The 26,243-nt window shown below is 36.3% G+C and overlaps 1 protein-coding gene across 3 annotated transcripts in view; it reads left to right on the top strand.

Moving 5' to 3' along the window:
- cntn5 (contactin 5) overlaps positions 1–26,243 on the top strand; it is a 427,504-nt gene that overhangs the window by 27,580 nt on the left and 373,681 nt on the right. The window contains exon 1 of one of the 3 annotated variants that reach the window (XM_067419348.1): positions 8,032–8,088. The exons of the other annotated variants lie outside the window; for them this stretch is intronic. Within the exon in view, the coding sequence (XP_067275449.1) occupies positions 8,060–8,088 (29 nt within the window). The 5' untranslated portion in view covers positions 8,032–8,059. Of the gene's footprint in view, positions 1–8,031; positions 8,089–26,243 lie in introns of those variants that run through there. 3 annotated transcript variants of the gene reach the window in all.

Raw genomic sequence — 26,243 nt, forward strand, 5'->3', positions numbered from 1 at the left:
GGGGGAAGTCAAATAGCAGGCTGTGAGGTGGAGCAGGGCTGGATCTCTGTCAGCGAAATGCGAGGGAAGACAAAGACACTGATGTTGGGAAAGTGAATATTTATGCCTGGTGTTTTAGACTTCACATCAAGTCAACGTGAAACGCTGATCGCAACCCATTTTACTTCCATAGTGTGAGATATTTCAGTGAAATGGGATATTCAGTAAGGAAAACATGTAGAGCAGGATTTTAATTTATACATCAGGTATTCAGGAACAGTGTTATTTTATATATAATCTAGGGCCCTGCTATTCATATTTTAAATTTGATTTTATTGTCAATTATAATTTTAATTTTAATTTAATGTTTAGTCAATCTGTTATGTGCTCATGTCATTTTTATTAATTAGTATAGTATTTTATTAATCAAGTTTATCCTTGTATGAGTTTGTAACATTTGATCCACTGGAGAGGCGAGGTTTTGAACCCAAATGCAGTCTTTATTTGAACACTTAACATAAATCAATATCAAAACAAAGACTTGGCAAAACAAACAAAAGACTAGACTTGACTAAACTTGACTTGACATAGACTTGACTTGACAAACACTCACCAACAGCAGGTTACACGCATCAATAACTGACAAAGACTATGGCAAACATGAGGGCTTAAATACACAAGGGCAAGTGACAAAACGAGGGACACCTGTGAACAATGATAAACAATAAACCAATGAGAACAAGACACAGGAACACGAGGCAGAAACACATGAGGGCATGGAATCACATGACAAAGGACCACATGACAAGACCAGGAAGTGCATGACAAAACATGACAGTGAACATGAAACATGAACCTACACCAAAACACCTTTGTGACAGATCCCCCCCTCTATGGGCGGCCCCTGACGCCCATACATAAACCAAACAATCAACAAAGTCTTGGGGGGCGGACTTGGGGGAGGGATGGTGGGCCAGGCCCGTGCCAAGGCACCGGACCAGGACCCTGGCGTAGCTGGGACGGGCCTGGGAGCGTGGGCGGACCCGGACCGTGAGGCGTGGGCGGACCCGGACCGTGAGGCGTGGGCGGACCCGGACCGTGAGGCGTGGGCGGACCCGGACCGTGAGGCGTGGGCGGACCCGGACCGTGAGGCGTGGACGGGCTTGGACCCCCGGGCGTGGACGGGCTTGGACCCCCGGGCGTGGACGGGCTTGGACCCCCGGGCGTGGACGGGCTTGGACCCCCGGGCGTGGACGGGCTTGGACCCCCGGGCGTGGACGGGCTTGGACCCCCGGGCGTGGACGGGCTTGGACCCCCGGGCGTGGACGGGCTTGGACCCCCGGGCGTGGACGGGCTTGGACCCCCGGGCGTGGACGGGCTTGGACCCCCGGGCGTGGACGGGCTTGGACCCCCGGGCGTGGACGGGCTTGGACCCCCGGGCGTGGACGGCCATGGCGGTAGAGACAGTTCAAGGGGCCATGGTGGTTCAGGCAGTTCAAGGGGCCATGGCGGTAGAGGCAGTTCAAGGGGCCATGGCGGTAGAGGCAGTTCAAGGGGCCATGGCGGTAGAGGCAGTTCAAGGGGCCATGGCGGTTCAGGCAGTTCAAGGGGCCATGGCGGTTCAGGCAGTTCAAGGGGCCCCTTGCCCCCCCCCAAAATTTTCTTGGAGGAAGCTACGGGCTTGTGGGCTGGAGCCAGGAAGTGGGCTGGAGCCGGAGCGGGCTCATGGGCTGGAGCCTGGACTGGGGCTGGAGCCGGAGCGGGCTCATGGGCTGGAGCCAGGACGTGGGCTGGAGCCGGAGCGGGCTCAAGGGCTGGAGCCAGGACGTGGGCTGGAGCCGGAGCGGGCTCATGGGCTGGAGCCTGGACTGGAGCTGGAGCCGGAGCGGGCTCATGGGCTGGAGCCTGGACTGGGGCTGGAGCCGGAGCGGGCTCATGGGCTGGAGCCTGGACTGGGGCTGGAGCCGGAGCGGGCTCATGGGCTGGAGCCTGGACGTGGGCTGGAGCTGGAGCGGGCTCGTGGCCTGGAGCATGGACGTGGCCTGGAGCATGGACGTGGCCTGGAGCATGGACGTGGCCTGGAGCATGGACGTGGCCTGGAGCATGGACTTCTGTGGGACTAGGGGGCTCCTCCTCCACAGTCCCCACCGTAAATGAGGAGCCACTAACCAGGAGGGCATGGTCAATGTATCCCTCCAGGGATAAGTGGATTTTCCCTCCTGGGAGATGGGAGCGCAGAGGTTCATTCAACCCAAATCTAAAAATGTCTTTCAGCGCCACATCATTAAAATCCACCGCATGAGAGAGTCCACAAAACTCCACCACATAGTCCTCGAGGCAACGGTGGCCCTGGCGGAGACGCAACAGGCAAACTGCTGGGTTCATTTTGGGGTCAGTTATTCTGTAACATTTGATCCACTGGAGAGGCGAGGTTTTGAACCCAAATGCAGTCTTTATTTGAACACTTAACATAAATCAATATCAAAACAAAGACTTGGCAAAACAAACAAAAGACTAGACTTGACTAAACTTGACTTGACATAGACTTGACTTGACAAACACTCACCAACAGCAGGTTACACGCATCAATAACTGACAAAGACTATGGCAAACATGAGGGCTTAAATACACAAGGGCAAGTGACAAAACGAGGGACACCTGTGAACAATGATAAACAATAAACCAATGAGAACAAGACACAGGAACACGAGGCAGAAACACATGAGGGCATGGAATCACATGACAAAGGACCACATGACAAGACCAGGAAGTGCATGACAAAACATGACAGTGAACATGAAACCTTAAAACATGAAACATGAACCTACACCAAAACACCTTTGTGACAGAGTTTTAGTTTTTTTTTTTTTTTTTGGTACTTCATCTTATTATACTTATTATTTAATTTAGTTACCAATATATATATATATATATATATATATATATATATATATATATATATATATATATATATATATAATTTTTTGGGGGTCAACTATCCCTTTAAAATTTGTAGCATGTCATTTTATCTTGAAACGATTAAGTTTCAAGAACTAGCTAACAATTTACACTCTACAGAATTTAAAGGGATAGTTCACCCAAAAGTGTATATTTTATCATTATTTACTGACACTTAGTTTTAACCCTGAGTTTCTTTCTTCTGTTGAACACAAAATAAGATATTTTGAAGAATGTTGGTATCCAGACGTTGATGGTTCTATGATGGTTCTATAGTAGAAAAAAAATAATAATAATATTATGGAAGTCTGGCTACCGCCAACTGTCTTATTCTTCAAAATATCTTCTTTTGTGTTCAACATTAGAAAGACACTCGTATAGGTGTGCGTTTCACAAAAGCATCATTAGCCAACTATGGTTACAAGTTCCGTCGTTATCAACATAATTCAACCAGTCGATGTTTTTCCCGAAACCATCGTTCCAACGAACATTCGCAAACAGCATCTAAAACTTGTATGGTTGCAACGACAGCTCTGGACCTGTGGTTAGAAGCGTAGATTCTTGTTTGCATGAGGTGAATTTAATAAATCCTTATCATGAGCAAAATAAGCAAGCTGACATCTAGTACAATCTTTATCTATATTATTTCGAATACATACAAATGCAATTTACTTCTTTAAGTTTGTCAAGAGATTTAAAGCACCTTTTTCGAAGAGTACGCATGTGCGGACGTGCTCTAGACCGTATGAACAAGCCTAAGATTGAATCTGGAAATTAAGCAAAATTTAATTTTGTCCTCAGATGCCATGACCATAATTTACGGCAAAAAAAAAAAAATCTATGATTAATTCAACCTTAAACTGATAAATCCACTACCTGCATGACATCATAGCCAACGTGGTTGAATGACAAGTTTGCAACAATACAGTTTCGGGAAACAGTCGTCACTAGCTAGTTGATTTCTTCAATGATGCATCATACTATGGTAGTTAATCAGTGAGTTACGTCATTGTATGGGAAACGCACCCCAGGTTTGGAACAACTTGAGGGTGAGAAAATGATGACATTGAATGATATTTTCCTTTTTGGGTGAACTATCCCTTTAAGTTGTATAAATTAACATTAGTTTATGTTTTATGAACAAACACAGATTAATAATGAACATTATGTAATAAATGGATAAAAAATATTACTTTATCATTCTAAATTAACTAATGTAAACAAATAAAGTGGTAGTTACAAATGGGCCTGTCAAAGTTTTTAATGCTATGTTTTAAATTGAGTAGTAGCTCAAAATGGAACAAAAGCTGTCTCCTCACAGAGAAAGATTTGAAGATATTTTTGGAATTAATAATGACAGCTTTTACCATAATGACTTAAAGGCTCTGTAATCTCTTGATAATTTTGTAGGTCTCACAAGGAATTGACTGATTGAAGGAGGCGTTTCTTCAAAGCAGACACTCACAACAGCACGCAATGGGCTAATAGCTCTCTTTGTAGGTAAATAGCAGTTTTGTCAAAGCCAGTACAAGAATACAAAAGTACATACATTTTCCCCTGAGAACAATGGAAATAAATTGCCCTGGGCTGTGTGTGTCAGTTGTGTCCCGGAAAACAGGCCTTACATCGGGATTCAAGTTATTCCTGTCACATGTATTTGGGTTAATAGTTTGAACATTTGTATTGTTTGGAACAAATGGTTCAAAACTGACAAAAAATTGTTGTTCAGAATTCCAGACCATTATATGTATTTGACCTCTCACAGCATTTCTGAACCTTCATAATTATTTATTTATAGTCTTGTGCTATGTATTTGGAATCTCATTTCACTGAATTAAAAGTGTTACATTTAAATGTTCTCAAAATACATGTTATGCTTGTTAAAAACACACATGGTCCTAAAATGGAAGATCTGGTCCAGTCTGTTTTTGGCTACTAGAGCAACAAGACCATCTTGGTCCAGCATCCAGCTACCATGTTCACCAAACAAGCTTGACCACCTTATGATCAGATTTGTTCATATATGATCCCTCAGAAAGTTCTTGAAGAGTTTTCAGCCACTTCAGACATTTTTACTTTTTTTTTTTTTGTTGCACTATTATTGTCAGTCGCCTGAGATTTGTAATTGGATTGAGATCCAACATATTTTCCTTGTCCAACCTCCAGAGAGGCCACGCTGGTCTATGCTGGTCTGAATGATGAAGTTTAATCTAAGTGTTGGTTTCTAAGCATCACTTACAGCACTTCCCTCTTGCACGTCTCCTTTCTTCTGTTTTATCAAGAAGAGCAGTCTCAATCGGAGCACAAAATGCCCTACAAAATGTTCAGTCCAGATACATAATAGATCAAGCCTGTCTGGGAAGTAATTTTGCTTATCTAGTCTGTTTGGGGATTTTCCTGGCCATTCGATCATGCCAGCGAGCTCTGGGTTGCATTTGCTGAAACAGAGCAATTCCAGCCTTACGGATGTGACATTTGCAGTGAAACGTGAAATATAACTTCTCAGAGAAAATTCTAATTACCATTATAACAAACTATTTGTGTAGAATCCTAAACCCCTGCAGACAAAGTCCAGCCATTAGGAAATTATTAGTATACATGCATATCCCCTTCCCAAAAGTTTGAATCACGTCACAGATCTTAATCATCCGGTTAAATGAGCAGCAGCAATAACCAACAGCAGTGTAGCAGATCTATTCCGAGATCTAACATGGTCATACCCATTGCACTGAAAAAAAGGTACATTGCTGTCACTGGGGGCGGTACCCTAAGGTATAAAACAGAAAATGTACTAATATGTACCTTTAAAGTACTAATACACACTCTTAACATACCGATATGTACCTTTGAAGATACTAATATACTCACAACTTAGGGGTGAGTAAGGTACAAAGATCACTTTTGTACCTGATGGTACTGCACCAGTGACAGCGTTTTACCTTTTTTTTTCTGAGATTGTACCATGCTAAACACTCATGGCAGAAATGATCTAATATGGAGGTTTTTTTTTTATCAATATGTGATATGTCTATGGAAGCTTATTTCCACCACAGAAAAAAAAAAACTAAAAACAATTTTTTTAAAAGAGTAAATGTAATTGGCACTGTTTATCTCACAACTTTTTTTTTCTTTCTCAGAAGTGCATAATATTAAATCACAACTGAGTTATAAAGCCTGAAATGCAAGAACTCACAATTTAAAATGTATATCTCGTAATTCTGACTGTCTAACACGCAATTGTGATTTTGTATCATGGACTTTTAACTTTATATCACACAATTCTGACTTTATAACACTCAATTGTGATTTTATATCATTGAATTTTAACTTTATATCACACAATTCTGACTTTATAACATGCAATTGCGAGTTATTAAGTCAGAATTGCAAGATATAAACACAATTGCAACTTTATATCTCATAATACTGACTTTATAACACACAATTGCAAGTTTATGCAGAGTTGCAATTCTGAGAAAAAAAAAAAAATGATGTAAGATGTAACCTCACAATTGTGAGATAAACTGTCGCAATTATATCTTGAAATGTTTTATTCAGTGGGGGAAACAAGCTTCCATAGAAGTCTCTATAATTTCTTGCCACATTTACCTCTGGCTTTCTCACAAAAATTCTAAAAAAAATAAATAAATAAAAACACTACTTAAATGGCCTATATATAAGTTTAAAGCATGAAGTGTGTGATTTTTTTAGAATCAGATATGTATACAGTTGATGAGCCCTATCATAAACCTGGCGCTATGCGACAAGTCTTTTTTGCTAGTTTCAGCCCGAGCCAGTTATAATTTTCACATCCTGCGCCACGTTGTTTAAACAGCAAATGCACTCACACCCATCTGTTCACCCATGGGCGTGCTGGTTTGGAAAGGAGGTGTGTTCAGGCGTGTTGTTGGTTTGTTGCTGTTTTTAGGAACTGAAAGCGACTGCACCATAAAAAACAAAAACAAAACAAAAAACAACTTGTATAAAGTTAGCGATGCGGTGATGGATGCACAATGCATGCACACTCTGCTTATTACGAAAACAATGACATGCAGCAGAATGTAAAATATATATATATATATATATATATATATATATATATATATATATATATATATATATTAAAAATAAAAGGTTTCCTCTCTGAAGGAAAGTTCAGTCTTTCCGCTCGCAAATTCAGCCATGCAAATAACGAAACCGCCATGGTGCAAGCACAACTTTCTGTTAAAGGAAATGGGAGATGAGACTGATTGGTTTATAACACGTTAAAACCAAAACATACTCATGACTAATCCTTTTGGACAATGAGCTTGGTGTGCCGACTGTTTTTTTTTTTTTTTTAGTCATTAAACTAGCAAAAGTGCAAAAAGTAGATTCTAATTGCACCTGCACCATGCGCTTCAGACCATGCACTCAGATCGTTAAAAGAGAGCTCTGAACATGCAAATACAAGTAGCTAAAGAGCCAACAGTGATTTATAAGTTTTGTGATTGGGATAACGTGGGCGTGTCCATCAACTCAGAGCAAAGTTTAACGATGCAAATGAGTTACAACACAATTTAGAAACCAATAGGATCTTGCGAGTATTTTGGAAGCCACTTTTTGCAATTCGGTTTGGTGGCTTACAATTTTTGAAGCGTAGCATTAAGATGTTAAGCACCTGAATGAATGTGATATCATTGTATTGGATTATTTCTATTCTGCTCTCTTATTTCAGAAAGAACAGTGACTTTCAGGTCATATTTTAAACCATCACACTTCCCCTGAATGGTGCATTATGGTGACACTAATAAGAATCCCTCACTAAATTAACACCTCAGAGGGTTCTTTTGCTTCTTGTGAAAAAAAAAAAAAAGAAATCTCACAATCTTTCATCAGTGATTGGCCAAGGCATCCTTCTCTGTCTTCTGCTCCGCAGGGGCCAACAGAGGTCCCAAAGCCCAGGCTGAGTGCAGCTGTTGTGGGGACCACAAAAGCAGAACCTCTGTACGTCAGCTTCACGGGCTCCCTGCGGCTTTGTGGACTTGACAGATGCCAGAATCATTCCAGCTGCATTATCCAGCAGGATAGTGGCTTTTGGCCATTTCTGATTGCCGCCGGCTGGACTGATAGTAACTGCCACATGTTTTTTTCACTCTGTTGTGAGGACAGGTGGGTAATAGTAAGCTGCTGTGTTGTGCTCCGGACATTCGGTCAACAATGGCGTTCTTATTGTTCATAATAGGACTGTCAGGAACATTACATTTAATTGTCATGTAAATAATTGATATTAATGATTTAATTCTGTTTATGCCACTTACTTACAAATCTTTTAAATAAAAAAAGAAATAGTAAAATATTTAACTTAAAATAACTACCACTAATAATAATACATATTAAAATGTTATAATAGTAATAATAATAATTAATTAATAATAATATCAGTATATAACTTCTATACGCCATTCGTTACACACGCCTTTCGGTAAGTGTGAATGATAGCTAAATTCACTATCTATGCTTATGTTACTTGTAAATATTTTAAAAATATTAGACATATATGGTTTTGGCATATACATCCACAACATTGCACACTCATACTATTTATACACATTTACATGTGATCGGGTTGGTGCTGCAGGTTTATTGTCTGTCCTTTTAAATGCTCTGTCTCTTTAAAGCAGGATGGATTCTGATTTGCTGTCAATGTATTTTGCGTCATCAGCTGGGAAAATGTCATCAGTGGGAAAAATCATTCTGAAAGTTATTCCAATGATATTGTGTCTCTATGTGGTTATAGTTGTGGCTCTGGTATTATTTTATATTTAGAATGTTTTTTTAGAACTACATCTTTATTGTTATAGTTATCATCCTTGGTGTGAATGGGCGTTTACACTGAAGGAGGTGCCAGAGACTATATCTACAGGCCAGAAGATCCAAACTTGCGAAACCTTTGTGAAAATGCACGCCTACATTTTTGCAAAGCACTAAAAACATACCTACAGTATGTACAATTTAATTCAGCTTCCTGCTTAAATAAACACTAAAGGCGGTTTAGTGTAGTCGTTGCGTATACCCTTTGTTCCACTTACTGGACATTTTATTTCCTGCAACACCCAATGCAAACCCTAATGCCCAAATTAATATATCATATAATTAATATGGTAAACTTAAATAAACAAGCTAAATCAAACTTTGATGAGTATTAACAACATTCTTTCATTTTAAGTTCACAAAACTGATACATTTTAAGTTAGCAGAAATGTTTAATTGTTTTGAGTTTTATGAATGTTTTTCTTTTCATTTAAGACAAATCTAAATTGAACTGAAACTGTACTAGGATTTCTATTTCCAAGCATGAATTTCCATGCCATTAGAAATAAAAAATATAGTAAAAATAATGCTAAAATTAAGTGTTATTTTTATGATTTTTGTGCAAGATTAATGTTAATTGGGATATTTGGTAGTGTTTAATGTTATACTAAGTTAGACAAGTTTTAGATAAGATTATATATACATAATAACATTTTGCGAACAGATATATGTTAAATGGTCTAAATTGCTACACTGTAAAAAAAAAAAAATATTTAAAAAAAAAAGTTACCTGGTTGCCTTAAAATTTTGAGTTCATTGAAATTAATATTTTAAGTTAATACAATGAAATTTTTTTGAGATTCGACAACCTTTATTAAAATATTATTAAAAGATTGTGTAAGCATATTGGGTAATTGTGTGTGTTTTATTTGTGATGATGCAGTGAAACATGCCAAATAGTGCTATTTTCATGATTTATCACATTTTTTATGTGGTTCCGATACAAAAATATTTCGAGTTTCTATTTATTAAACAAATTTCCTTCATTGTATCAACTCAAATTTTTTATTTCAATAAACTACAAATTTTAAGGCAACCAGGTTACTTACTTTTTTTAAGTTAAACCGACAAAAACCAACCTATTTTTTTACAGTGCATTGTCTTTCAGAAATGGCTATGCTATGCTAATGCTATCAAAAAATCATGTTACCAAGTAGCAAGTTCATATTTACTTAATTAACTTAGCTAAACAAGTTTCCACTACTAAAAATATTTAAATTCAGATTACATGATAATTTTGAAGTTAAATGTATGCATTGGCTTACTCAAATATTTCAAGTTGAGAGCAATTAAAATGTCAGAGTACAAATAATTTAAAATATGACTTCTGGTTGCTTAAACTTTCACTTTCTTAACTTAAAAATGTTGATGTAACCGATATCCTCAGATTTTATTTTTGCTGAATTATTTGAGTTTGTAGTAAACCAACGTTTAAAGCACCATATTCATGTTTATTGGTTTTGAAGAAAACCGAATGTGCTTTTAGCGCCACTCACTGGACATTTAATTTTGAAAGTTTTGTGAAACGTGCATGAAGCAACAGATAAATATGCAGAAATAACAACACAGCCACTTTTTCCCCCCGAATGAGCCTAGGTCTAGAATATCATAGAGACTTGAGTCCCTGGAAGCCACCCTGAACATCCTAGCAACCATGTAACAACACTCTAAATGCCTCTCAGAATACCTTAGCAACTACATAGCAAAGCCCTGGCAACCACTCCCGACACACAAGCTTCAATGATCGCGTTATCTCAAATAATCACGACAGGCCTAGATGGAACATTTGTCTTCTACTGGAGGGCACAGAAAACAAAATAATACTTTTTGCTGCACAAAAATAACTCTGTTAGAGCATGCACAGATTCAAGTGGATGCCATGTGGCTTCTTTAACCTCGTATGGCGAGGCGGATATTTGTCGCACTCTTGCTCGTTCGTGTTGCCTCGGGATTAGAAGAGATCAGAAAGGCACGGAGTGTGACAATGAAATCCTCACATTCTCATGTGGCTATGTCAGAGCATCGTACTGTCTGTATGAAGAGACAGGCTTTTTTATATTTCTGCTTTTGATTGGTCATAGCAGCATGTCAGTTTTGCAAAGTGATTAGATGGTTGTCATGGCCAGATCTAAATTGACTGGACTGATGAAGGTTCTCTCGAAATGCGAGATGGGTCATTTAGACGGATTAAGGGAAACAATTTTGATTCATTGGACACAACGACACATTTAGAGAGGAAGCTACATCAAGAAAAATGAACAAATCCACTTAAGCATGTAATCAGAGGTTTTGGTGCGTGTGTTTGTAAAAGTAAGCATTTCATGTGTTTGCACACCACAATCATCAAGGTAATCATTTTATTAAAGATTAAACCTTTTTTTCTCGGTGGTTGTTGTGCTTACTGATTATTGGTAATCATGGGAACTTACTTCCACTCCAGCAGGTGTAATCACCGACATTTTCAGTTCCTTAGGATGATTGTAAAGAAAAATGGTTAAAACAAAAACAACTATGGTCAATCCTGCTTTAACATATTATAATAGCTCTGAAATGTTGAAAAAGTTTTCTTTAACCTTTCAAAACTTGTAACAACTATGCAAAACATAATTTAAAATGTACTCATGGTTGTAATTATGATTGATTGCCCTTATGCTTCTATCTAAGTTTATGGGCCTCATTTATAAAATGTGACACTGGACCACAAAACCAAACATAAGGGTCATTTTTTTTAATGTATTTTATTAAGATTTATACATAATCTGAAAGCTGAATACATAATCTTTCCATTGATGTATGTTTTGTTAGGATATGGGCAATATACAGCTGTTTGGAAATCTGGAATTTGAGGGTGCAAAAAAAATCAAAATATTGAGAAAATCACCTTTAAATGTATCCAAATGAAGTCCTTAGCAATACATATTACTACTAATATGGGAGACAGGGTATGGTTTTAACACTTTTTTCTTCAGCACCTAAAAGAGTTTTATTTTATTTTTTTAGTACACATCTGTAACTTTTAGGCAAAGGACCCACGTGTCTACTACAAATGGCAACCATTTAAATTTCTTCAACTATTTCACAGACTTTGTGAGATGATGACAAATTCAAATTGTTAATTTGTTTGTTGTCCTTTGTCCTTTATAAATGAGGTCCTATATACTTGAAAAACTTATTCAAAATATAATAGCTGTGGAATGTTATAATTGTTATGATGCATTACGATGCTGATAATAACAAATGATCACAATATATATATATATATATATATATATATATATATATATATATATATATATATATATATATATATATATATATATATATATATATATATATATATATATATATATAAATAAGATAGGCCTATAATGCATAAATGTAGGCCTACTATTAATTGTAAACAACAAGGTATTAAGTGCAATAACCAAGGTCTCTCAGACCAAGTACAGACCATCTATTAAAACTTTTATTTATATTTTTTAAATTGAACAATTTATTAAAATTTTAAAGTATACTTAAGTATACACTCACCTAAATGATTATTAGGAACAGCATATTAATACTATGTTTGCTTGAAAATCCCAGTAACTGAGCAGATTGTGAAATACTCAGACCAGTCCGTCTGGCACCAACAACCATGGCACGCTCAAAATTGCTTAAATCACCTTTCTTTTCTGACATTCAGTTTGGAGTTCAGGAGATTGTCTTGACCAGGACCACACCCCTAAATGCATTGAAGCAACTGCCATGTGATTGGATGATTAGATAATTGCATTAATGAGAAATTTAACAGGTGTTCTTAATAATTCTTTAGGTGACTGTATATAACCAAAGTATTTATACCTAAAACCGGCAATATATTTCCTTTATTATTAAGCTGTGTTTGAGCAACATGTCAGTTTACTGTAAACAGTCACACAATGTACGGTCAAATGAAGATGTGCCTACTCATAAATCTTCAAACTTTGGATTAATTGTTCATTTTTGTTTTGCAATTGTATTGTGTTTTGTTTGCTACTGTGTAAATATCAAAATGATCCATTCCTATAAGAAAAATATCCATATTTTAAACTTTATAAAGTAAAGTTCCAGCCGATCGCCTTCCATGGTAAAAGTGTTGAAAATGCCTCCTCAGTTCAAAAGGCTTACACTACCAGTTACTCTTGTCTTGGGCTAGACTGGGTGTAAGCATTTTCAACTGCGAGTCAACCACTTTGTACATGTTTTCCACAGAAGGTGGCCGTAACTTTACTTTATAAAGTTTTAAATATGGATATTTTTCTTACAAAAGCGTATCAATTCGCTTAAGAAGGCCTTTGTTAACTCCCCAGAGCGGTGTGGAGCACGTTATTTGATGGATAGATGCATTTTTAGTCATCAACTATGTTTTTGTCCTGTTGTTTTATGTTATTTTAAAGGGTTAGTTCACCCAAAAATGTAAATTATCCCATGATTTACTCCTTAAATCAACCTAGGTGTATATGACAATCTTCTTTCAGATTAATACAATCAGATTTATATTTAAAAAAGTGCTGGCTAATCCAAGCTTAATAATGGCAGCGATTGTTGCTTTTGAGTGAGTAAATCATGGGCTAATTTTAATTTTTGGGTGAACTAACCCTTTTAAATAGCATAAAACAACAGGAAAAATAATAATTGGATGACATTATAAATACTTTGTGAAGAATACAGTGACATGTTTTTTTTTACCAAAACAGTAATCATGTGCATGAGTAAATTTTACCTGCTGGCGGTTTTAGGTATACAACAACCCCTGGTGCGTTAATAATGAAATAAAATCCTTATAAAATCCTGCCAAACATTTTCAGTATAAAATCAAGTGCCGTTCTATATTACTACTCATTCAGTGTCTTGTTTCATATGCAACATTATGGAAGTGAAAAAGGTTGCGAGTCAATTCAAGATGACTTCAAATTACTTCCTTTAATGTCGGCAGAGTCCATCCATCCATCCATCCGTCGATAACTTTAAAAAGTGTAGGATGACTCATTTTAACACATGACCCTATACATTTATAGGCTGCTACATAAAACAGCATACAATTTTATTCAAACTAGGTGTGAATGTATTTTCTCTGTCTCTATCCAGATGCGGTCAGACTGTGTTTAACCTTGACTTGTGCGACTGCAGACACAGACCCATTATGAGACCATCTGTTCAGCTCCCCCTTCACATTTATTGTATGTCATAAAGGAGCGCGTCTGCTCCCTGTCAGCCTTTACTGCTTCTCTCTCATCAGAAAGTTGCTTTCACATGTACTGTATGAAAGCTACAGATGAATCATACGTGACTTTAGCTTGATTAGAAGTCATTTCATACATGCAGGCTCTTTAAATAATCGTAGTCCAGCCGTGACTGTTTCATGCATACGAATACAGACGGCGTGTGGTACCTCATTTGTTGCTGGACAACTTGTTTTTGGCCCATTTTTTCATGCCAAAGCAGGTAAACATACTAAAAAAAAGCCACGATTATTCAAAAATACATAATCCTTTGTACATAAACATTGTAATACAAAAAAAAAAAAAAAAAATCCCTTTACAAAACCTGCAATTTCAATCTATATATTCAAGCTTAAATCTAACAAAACATGTCCAGGTATCATAAAAACAAAATAATATGACCATAGGACATTGACAGGCTTCTTGACAGGCTTTATGATTCTTCCAAAAACTACAACCAAAGCATTTAAAAAACCCAGTTCTGAAAATGTCTCTGAAATTCCCCGGCTGACAGCCACACTAGGATCTCACCTAATTTCCAGCTGTTAGATTCCATAGGAATATTTGACACGGTTTGACTTTAATCTGATGGTGTCTGTGCTATCATGAAGGCAACCTGGGGCACAAAGGAACAGATAGCAGTGATATTTTCAAATCGTTGTGTGCGGAGATAGCTTCCAGTTCACACAGCGGCTGAATATGGATTTATCTCTCTCCTTGTCTTGTCTCCCCTTTCTTTCTTGCATTTGTAGACAGGAATCTGCATTTTCAGATGTGTCGCTGTGTGAGATCAGGGACAAATGTAGCATAAAAATGCACATTTTTATCTCAATGGAAGATACTGTTGTTATACCCCACAGAACCAAATCCATATATGACTGTTTCACCAATCATTCTTACATATTCAGGTCTATATCTAACACGGATGGACCTTTATTAGCCTACCTGTCGCAATAGTGTAAAACTCTCCTGATATTAGAGTAACAATTACAGAAATATTAAACATATTTTGTGACCTTTTGGAGCATGTCAGGTTTCAGTTTGGGCAATGTTCATCACTGTCCTCGTCAGTGCTCATTTCCCGGTACATTCAGCAAATGATAGTTTTGAGAATATGTTTCAGATCACAAATATGAGCCTATTCATAATCTCCAACGTATTCTCAAAACTCAAATTTTCTAACATCTTGAAAATCTATATTTTGATAGCTGATAGCTTCTTCACCAGATTCATCATCAAGTAACATTGACACTAATATTTGAGCGTGTTCAGTACTTGCTCTGCAGTAAATCACTGTGCCATTTCAAGTTTTGCAGATTTATTAATCTTTCGTTTTCTGTCTGAAGAATGAGTGAAACGTCCCTTCATCACTTTATATGTATCAGACATTGGCAACTTGTGGAATAAATCTGAATTGCACTTATTCTGTTATTAATGATTCAATTATTGTTGTGCATAAAAAATCTTTTGTAATTGTTTACAAAACAAAACAAAAAATCATGGAAAAACCGGCAATCTTTTATAATTGTATGAATTTGGCCCCACTTTGTATAGGCAGCCTTACAAAAATGTATTACCGATGTACTTACATGCAGGGTTTTTTTTTATTTATTTATTTTTTAATGTAAGATAGGAGTCATATTTCCTCTGGCTTCCTTTATAATCCCACATGGAGGTTTTCCAGTCTGTGTCTCCTGAAGCTAAAGCAGAAAATATAATGTCTAACAAAGGACCAATTTGTATTCGTCATCATCTCACAAAGTCTGTGATATAGTTGAAGAAATTTAAATTGTTGCCATTTGTAGTAGACATGTGGGTACTATGCCTTTGCCTTTCAGACGTCTAGGTAAAAAATGGTAGTTTTAGGTGCTGAAAAAAACAAAACAAAAAACCTTACAATCACACCCAGTCTCCGCTAAAGCTACAGAATGCACTTGTCTGGTGTATTTTCTTCTTTAAATCTTTTTAAAAGTTTTAGAAGACTTAAGACTAGAATATAGTCATATGGACTATTGTTATGCTACTTTTATGTTGCCTTTTCCATCTGGCAGTTCCTGTATCACTGTATCCATTCATTGTATGGAAAATGACTGCATGTCTATTCTATTGAACCCATTTTAACCCTTTCTTTCTTGCATTTGTAGACATGCATCTGCATTCTTATGTTTGTGCTGTGTTAGATCAGGGATAAACCCTGATAAATCCATTTTTATCTCTGTGGTAAATACTGTTGGGTACCACAGAACCAGTTCCATATAAAGCTTTAGGATTCTGCTTAAATGGTCCAGACATGCCTTTCTTTCGAGTTGTTTTAAACCTAAAACTTTAAAGTCACTAGGCTATTTCATTTAATTGGCTCTGTCCACTTTCAAACAATAAAAAATATATATTTTTAGCTGCTAATGCAACAAAATGAACTTCTCATTTTGTGTTGCACTGAAGTAAAATCCATAAGTATGGAAGCGTGTTTCCACCACAGAATTAAAAATAAAAAGGTAATTGTGTCTTTTTATCTCACAATTATGACTTTTTGACTTCTGACTTTATAACTCACAATTTGAACTTTATATCTCGCAATTCTCAGAGAAAAGAAATCAGATAAAAAGTCACAATGGAAGAAACAAGCTTCGATAAATATATGTTTGAAACAAAATAATAAATAATCAGGCTATTTTTGATTTTAGTAAAATATCTCTTTAAGAATGGAGTTTGATGAAACAATTTGATGAAGAGATGCATGCTGATGTGAAAGAGTTTTTAAAGAACGCTTGATATATATATATATATATATATATATATATATATATATATATATATATATATATATATATATATATATATATATATATATATATATATATATATATATATATATATATATATATATATATATATATATAAACCTTTTATTATTTTTTTTATTTTTTATTTTCTTAATGATAACCTTTTTATTAAGATCACTGTGTTTATGTTTTTTATGTTTCATCTGTATCATGTTTATTTTTTTATTCTTTCTGTTCTATTTTCCACAATGTCTAGCAAGATATATCTGCTAACTCTTTGTCACTTGTAGAGGAACTTACTGTAATTGCTGTATTATTGTCATTGCGGATTATATATTACCTAGAGGTGTTGATATAATTGTACAAAGTGTGACAATCCAAGACCTGCACCGGCACCTTTATCCGCTAATTAACTCTGAGATATATAGTGTCTGGATATAAATATAAATAAACCCATGCAATATATCATTTGAGTACTTTTATGTCACTGTTAATATGTATGATAATTTATTCATGAATTTAAGCTAAAAAGAAAAAATGGAGGGAAAAATATATTATGGAAGCTTGTTTTTGCCACTGAATAAAAACATAAATGAATTTAAGACTCTTTTTTTATCTCACAATCCTGTTTTGTCAATTGTGAGTTTATGTCTCGCAATTCAGACCTTTTTTTTCTCAGAATTATTAGTTTATATCTCACAATTCTTGTTTAGATAAACTCAGTAAGGCAGGCAATTAAGTCAGAATTGTGCGAAATAAAGTCAGAATTGTGAGATATAAACTCGGAATTGTGGGAAATAAAGTCAATATTTTGAGAAATAAAATCTGAATTATGAGATATAAACTTGGAATTGTGAGATATGAACTCGGAAATGTAGGAAATAAAGCCTGAATTGTGATATATAAACTCTGAATTGCAGGAAATAAAGTCAGAATTGTGTGATATAAACTGATTTTTTTTTTTTGGGGGGGGGGTGGGGGGGTGGGGGTTGGGGTGGGTAAGAATTATGAGATATAAACTTGGAATTGTGAGACATAAACTAAGAATTGTGAGTCTGAATTGTGAAATATAAACTCAAAAATATTGAGATATGAACTTGGAATTGCAGGAAATAAAGTCAGAGTTGTGAGAAATCAAGTTAGAATTGTGAGATATAAAGTCAGCATGTGGGCACTTTGCCTTTGCCTTTTAGACATGTAGCTAAAAAGGGGTATTTTTAGGTGCTGAAGTCGCTCCAGTCTCCCCTAAAGCTACAATGCAGACAATGCAGTTGTCTGGTGTGTTTTCTTCTTTAGATCTGTTTTAGAAGACTTGGAATATAGACATATGGACTATTGTTATTGTAATCAGCTTTTTTAACATAATACAAATATAAAAAAAAAAAAATTAAAAAAAAAAGAGAAATAATGTTTTCGAGAACACTTCCCCTAGATAAACAGGGCAAACAGATCCAGCCCTGAACTCATGAACTTGGTCAAACTGGTTGAGTTGGTGTGGTTTAGGATGATAAAATATAATAATAAAAAAATAAGATTAAAAAAACACCTCTTTAGTCACAACAAAGTTAAGTCATTTACACAAGTGTCCATGTCACCTTCTTTGACTCTGGAGGAGGGGTGGCAGTGGGTGTGCAGAACATGCGTGGGTGTTTTTTCCCTTCTTTGTCTGGATCTACTGTGTCGTTTTGAGTGGATGTGTTAATTGAGCTGCCTTTTGCCGGAAGACAGCGCTCGTTTTCTCGAAAGCCTGATCACCATGCCATTAAAACTCCATTCCGAACTTTACTTGAGCTGAAGCACTCTCGTTCCAGACGTGAAACTATTGTTCCACAGCGCTGCACGGAAAGGCGGCCCGCTGAACTTGGCAATGGAACCTGCTGCGTTTTTGCGTTGAATGAACAGAGACATGTGGGTGGGTTGGCTTTGGTTCCTGGATTTATGTTTTAAGAGTTAGAGGTAATGAAGCTTGGGATGTTAACGACTGAATTTACTTGGAGAAGTTGGAAGGTTTTGTTTCCCAAAATATTCTCTAAATAAGTCTTTGAGTTTAATTGGACAGTTGAAGTGGGTGTTTTGAATGGTTTAGTTTTCAGCAAACAGCATTCAACTTTTTTTGTCTCCTTTACCGCTTTCCCATGTCGCACGATTGGAAGGAATCCATCAGGCTTGACTAGATGTTTTTGACTGTGAAATTGGTATTTCACTGTTCCTTTGTGACCAAGACAAAGTTTTGATACCCTTACATAAAGTGCTACTGCAGTTCCATACTGAAAATAGTGTGTAGGATATGCATGATCTACACTCTTAAAAATAAAGCTTCTTAAATGGTTCTTTGGCCCAGTGTATGGCCCCGTGAAGAACCTGTAATATCCGAAGAAACTTTCCATTGCGCAAAAGGTTTTTTGAAGTGCTTAGACTATAAATTGGTTAGAAAAAAAAAAAGTTATTTAAATAACCTTTCACAAAACGGTTCTTTGGGGAACCAAACATGGTTCTTCTATGGCATCACAGTGACATCACCCCATTTTTGGATCTTCCTGGCACCTTTATTTTTAAGGGTGTAATCGTGTAATCGTGTTAATCGTTCCACATGACTCAAATAACTTGCACAAAAAGTTATCACATCTTCAACATCAAGGAATGAGTTTATTTTTAAGTGTCCTAATTAAGTTATCTCAATATAAACTTATATGGTTCCTTGTAGGATTGTTACACTGTAAAAAAAAAGAACATTTATAAGTGACTGATCACATCTACATTTGTCATTTGGCCAAATTTAATTTCTGTGAATAAAATTGCATCAATTCACAGAAATTCAATTTGGCCAACTGAAAAAATGTAGATGTGATCAGTCACTAGAAAAAATTCAAGTGGAGACATTCTTTTGTTTTTGTTTTTTACAGTGCAGGGAGAAATGCTGACATATATAATTAGCATGCTAAATGCTAAATAATAAAATGCTCCTTTAGTAAAGCAGAAAAAAAAAACATGCTCTTTATTTACACAATCTCAGCTTTACAGTTCTAAATCCAGTCATATTGGGATATTAAACACTACACTGTGAACAAAAAAAACATGTTCAGTAAGTTATGACATATGATTTTGCATTGTTTTAACTCATCAAAATAAGTTAAGAAATGTTAAACTTTTTAAAAGTTAAACAAGATGTTTTTAAGTCAGTTTAATATAATCTAAGTTTAAATAACTTAAACATCCAAGTTGATTGTATTTAAAAATTTCAGGCTGTGACTTAAAGGGTTAAGCGTTACTTCAGCGCTGGGAAGATGAATCTGTATTTAATCTGGGTCATCAATGTAGTAGAAATGTGAAATTATTTTTGAATTTGGTGCCTTCTAGACTGAGAAAAGACAGAAAATGTATTTTTTGTCTCATGGGGATGAAAGACTACAATTCCCAGAATGCTTCGCTGCCCTATGAGGCCATTCCCAAAGCCACCTACTGGATTACTGTGACTGAGTTGGAGAAGACACTACAATTAAAAACTGAACGTGTCTGCTCAATATAATGAGTGAGTCACCGCGTGAGTATCACAGCACTGAGCACTAACTGCAGGAGTCAGATAAATGAGCTGATGAGCTCTCATGATGAGAGCTGAGGTAATCGCGACTACAATCGTTTCATGTCTTTGCAAGCTTAACTTTCATAGAAATTAATTTGAGAAGTTAAAAGACTTACATTGCTCACCATAGCTCCGTTTAAATGAGTGCCTGTAGCTGAGCTGAGCTCTGAGTGTGATCTCCATCCCCCATGCGCGGGTTCAAAACAAGCGGAAATGGCTCCCTCTGCTGGCTGTAGTCTTTAGCCTTTGGCCAAACATTCCTCCTATGATGCAAATATCGCCAATTTGCATCATAGGAGGAATTTTTCCAGAAATAAATGCATAAATCTCTTGTCTCAGGGGGATATGAGGGGGGAAAGCACAGTTATTTGAATATACTCCAGGGTTTCTACTGATACAAAACCATATGCTAATCGCTGAAGTCCCATGCAAAGGATTTGATTAGTTCACATTCTCCTTAAAGCTACACTGTGTGATATTTTCTCCCATCTAGTGGTGAAAAGGTATATGACCATCCAGTGAATAATAGTTTTTGCTCCTCTCAATTTCGATTTCGTTTCAACTCCTACGGTGGCCGATTTAGTCATGGCTTTCAGTTCGACCTCTTCGGTGAATGTTGCTTCAGCTCAAGTGATGAGGTAATTTTTGAAAACTATTATAATTTGCAGTTATTTAATTTACCAAATGATCTATGATCAAGTTAATCTATGTAAAATGAATAATAGAACTGAATAATAACCAGTTCATTGCTAACATCAGCTATCAGGTTCCCAGAGGAATATAAGCTAATCTTAGTAAAGTATCTTTTATCAGTGCTATCGTTATTCTGTATATTGTACAACACCACTAGCGTAAGGCAAACAAATTATAATGCAATTAAAATATTAATCTCATGTTATCCGTCATAGAACACGGATTTATGTTATAAGGTAAACAATACTTTTTTCATCATTGACGCGAGGAAAACTATCCTAGACGTCGTTCTAGTGTTATGCTCAGCACACCATGATATAATTAGCCAAGCAACAATAAAACTTCCAATATACACAAATAGGCTGAATTAATATTACCTGTCGAGAAGAAAGTAGGACACGGCGGCGTTCTTTTTAAAATCGTTCCTCCTCATGAGCTCTCTCCAGGCCACTCCAATATTTACTTTTGTCTTGTTGATTTGCCCGTTGCGTTGCCGTCTTAATTCTCTTTTCCGCTTCCTTGGCGACTCTAATACATATCCCGCAATGTTACTATAGGTCCCGACCGGGGGTCGAATTCGGTAATCAATTCCGGGACGTGGTTGCTTTCACACAGAAGGCGAACCGGCAATGCTCCGGGAATATTGCGGGTCCGACGTGCATTTAGAAAGGGGCTTAAGAGTGATGATCCTCCATCATCATATAGCAGCCTCAAGCAATCCCCCTCTTCACATTCGACACGGTGCCATCGAGTGTTAAACGCGAAAAGCGAAGCTTGAATTTACGGGTATGTCCCTCTTTGGCAAATGTACTTTCAAGATGGAGGAGCAACATGGCGACCGCCATCCGAACCCTCAACACTTATGTATTTTCAATGGTATATTATAAAATTATGAGAATGCATTATTACTTGAAAGAAGTAAATATACATTAATGAGCACATATATTTTTGAAAGAACTAAGTGGTTTTAGCTAAGAATAAACTAAAAAAGTTACACAGTGTAGCTTTAAATAATTTAATCTAGCAGATTGCACTTAGATAATTAGACGTTAATTGGATGCAAATAAAGTTTCACAATAAAGAAGCAATGATGTTGTGTTGATCATATATAATATGATGAATGTACAGTGATATACTATAGTAATGCACTCTGCAAACTGTCACAGATGGTGCTTCCAGTCTAGATGGCATCACTGATCATTACAATTAGAGGGATTTTTAAATTTGACATGCAATATTCCACTTGTGTCCAGTTTTTACAATCTGTAACTATAGGTTATGGTTGCCAAGCAACATCACAACCTGCCGCATTCATATAGAGTGATGTGTGGTCGCACATCTTTGATTGTGGCTCATGCATTCATATATTTATTTTATTACATAGTTTTTTGCCTAGAGCGTTATGAGCCTATACTGTATGCCAGACTTCTTAATCATTCGCTTTGAATAATCTCATGAATATGTAAAATAAAAATATTATACAAATGAGAGGTACTTCATCTCATTTGATTATTTAATTCACTGGATTATCAATAATATGCATGGTTTTAGGTTATATTAAGTTATGCATAACCATGGCTATTTTTGATAATGCAGAGAATTACATGAGAGAGAGAGAGAGAGAGAGAGAGAGAGAGAGAGAGAGAGAGAGAGAGAGAGAGAGAGAGAGAGAGAGAGAGAGAGAGAGAGAGAGAGAGAGAACCAAACTTTCATATGGTTTCTGCCACATATGAATGTCTCCCACATCTGCATGCATATGAATGGAAGTCAGTGGAGCACAATGTCCAGCATAATCACAGCAGTGCAATATTAACACTTGAGCATAGCAACCCTGTATCATAAATGGAGCTGTCAGTAATAATGATCAGACATGTAGAAACATCTGCTCTGAATGCTGTCGGCGTTTCTTTTTTACTTTGTGTCTGTTTTCTAAACCTTATCATATTGTCCTTATGCAATACATCAACATATAAATTTAAATGCATGTCCTGCCGCAAACTGAAAATACATGTATTGACTTTCACATCCAGACATCGATTACTCCCAGACACAACTTCCTATCCTCAGTAGTCTACCATATTGACAGATGACAATGGGGCAATTTGTGTGTGTTGCGAGTCATTTTCCACAGTGAAAACAAGCCACGCTTTGGAGGTTCTTGATTGTGAGCAGATCAGTAAGTGTCTTCTGGGATTCACCAAACTCTGTATGAGTATTTCCTCCTGTAGTCCTTAGAGGCTTTTCTGATTCCAGAGGTGGCAATATGACAAACATATTTGTATTTGAGGAGCTCTTTTCCAAAACGCTATTAATCCATTTGAATAGTTTTCATGAAAATGTATTTTTTTTACCTACACCTAAACATCGTGTTAATATTCGATTTATTCTGTGAAAATGGTCAATTGGCTCAGTCTGAACATGTGAAACAATGATTGTTAAAAGAATCAACAATATTGTTGATTATAAATTCAAATTTATTTTTATTTTTTTCAAAACGCGAAAGAAAATGTTAAATTCACTGGAAAAATATTGGTTCATAATGTTGGAATACATTTTTAATTTGGTATTGCACCAATGCTGTATTTTGAGGCAAACTGTTTGATTTTAATCATGATATATGCATATTTATTACACGGCTCTGTGAAATACTTGATTCTGATTGGTCAATCGCACATTCCAGCGGTATGTTATTTCCAGATAACAACCGCTCATACAACCGCCATCTTGTGGCTTAAACAGCCGTGGGTTACAATGGAAGACTTCAAGGCAGGTTTCCTTTATAACGTTTTTAATATAGATATTTTTCTTACACAAACGCATCGATTCAAATGGCTCTATTAACCCATCGGAGTCGTGTGGAGCACGTTATTTGACGGACAGCTGCAATTTTTATCGACTTCAAACACAACTACAACAACTGCTTGGATTAACATTAGCCTGGACTTTTTAAATATAAGTCCGATTGTATTTGTCTGAAAGAAGAATGTCATATACACCTATGAAATCTTGAGGGTGAGTAAATCATAGGCTTGGTTTCATTCTTGGGTGAACTAACACTTTCAGCATTCATTTTCAACATTTAGCAAGGGCATATGGCAAATAGATAAAGGCTTAAAGCAGGTTGGAACTGTTTTTCTTCGCGGAAGCTTTGCGTAAGAGCTAATAAAATATTTAATCTCAAGACAATATTTTGTGTCTAATAATTATTTATTTGAGACTAGCCGTGTAATAAGTGGGATAATGTACACCCAGCCAGTTGTTATCGCAGAATAAACCCCTTCAGAGTGATCAGGACCCCGACGCGAAGCGGAGGTACAAGCTAACTAAGTACAAGCCAAAAAGCACAATGCCTGCAAGTAACAAGGCCTTACATAAAACATTGCATAGTCTACATAGTAATGCAGATTAATTATATGCACAAGGATATAGTCCTTTTATTTTAATATTTATCTGCTTTGGTATGCTCAGCATTAGAAAACTGAGCTTTTTATAGTGGCAATTTTAGCTGAATCGAGTTATATTACGTGTGTGTATGAGACAGAGAGAAAAAAAGAGACTTCAAATGCACCTGTGAAGGGCTGTAATTTTCTATTTATTCTTTATCCTTGTGCATTAAAACAGGGCAAAAATAATAATATATCTTGTTTTTTACATCAACAATGCATTGAATTTGGTATAAATGTATGATTTACTTTCAGTTCTGTAATAACATTCTCAGTATTTATTTAATGAGCGAAGAAGGGTTAATCAGTTACACACCAGCTTCTTTTTGACACAATAAATGGACAAAAAAGGCTACCAGAGCTTGAAAAGCAGGAGAAAGAGATACAGATAGTGAAAAATATGGAAAGGACAAAAAAAAAAAAAAAACCCACCTGAAATTGACTGACCTTAAAATCCCTGGGCATTCAATAAACACTTTTGTGTTTGGCTTTGTGTTTATGAGATTCATAGTTCCCTTAAAGGACATCCCAGTAATCCCTTTACTGACCAAACGTGTGTGCCGCCCCTCACTGCAGGTGTCACTTATCCAGCCGCCCCAGAAATGTCAGTGTTTGCTGGATTCTCCCAGAGCTCATCTATGATGACTGAATTCTGAGAGGATGAAATGTCCATTGAGCTGTCATTCATCCACTTTTATATTTATTTTACTCTTTATTTTATGTTTTGCAACTTCCATGTGCATTCCGTAGGGGTTCTCAGTGGCAACTCAATGATCATTTTTATCAGTCTCTCTGTCTTTATTTATTTTTTTATTCTTGTGTTCTTCACAAAAAAGCAAAAGTTTTTTTTTACTTTTACATTGAGTTTGAAAGTAGCACATTGTCTTTTTTTTGTATTTCCTAAAAAAGAAGATCATAAAATCATTTGACATCTTACCCGTCATCCTGCAAGGACATCAGAAGTGAAACGGGGAGAGGTGTGAATACGCGGGCTGAATTTTATTGAGCCCTCGTTCACAAAATACTGATCAGCTCTTCATTGGGATAACTCTGAAAACTGCCTTTAGTTTAACTGTCTTCAGTTTTAGTTTATTTTTAGTTTTTTTAGTTTTTGTTTCTGTTCCATTTTTAGAAGGTTATTCTAATTGTGCCCTCTACATGTTTTGCTTTTGGCATAGGAAAAGATCCAAGCTTTCATATAATTATATATATATATATATATATATATATATATATATATATATATATATATATATATATATATATATATATATATATATATATATATATATATATATATATAAACTCAGCAAAAAAAGAAACGTCCGTTTTTCAGGACTGTGTATTTCAACAATAATGTTGTAAAAATCTGAATAACTTTACAGATCTTCATTTAAACAATCTTTTCCATGCATGTTCAATTAACCATAATCAATTCATTAACATGCACCTGTGGAATGGTCGTTAAGACCTTAACAGCTTACAGAGAGTAGGCATTTAAGGTCACAACTCTAAAAACGCAGGACATTAAAGAGACTGTTGTCTACCAACTGTGAAAAACACCCAAAGAAAGATGTCCGGGGTCTCTGCTCATCTGCGTGAACGTGCATTAGGCATGCTGCAGGGAGGCATGAGGACTGCTGTTGTGGCTAGGGCAATAAATTGCCATGTCCATACTGTGAGACCCCTAAGACAGCGATACAGGGAGACA

This window comes from Pseudorasbora parva, chromosome 16 (genome assembly GCF_024679245.1).
Source record: "Pseudorasbora parva isolate DD20220531a chromosome 16, ASM2467924v1, whole genome shotgun sequence".
Classification (NCBI taxonomy): Eukaryota; Metazoa; Chordata; class Actinopteri; order Cypriniformes; family Gobionidae; genus Pseudorasbora; species Pseudorasbora parva.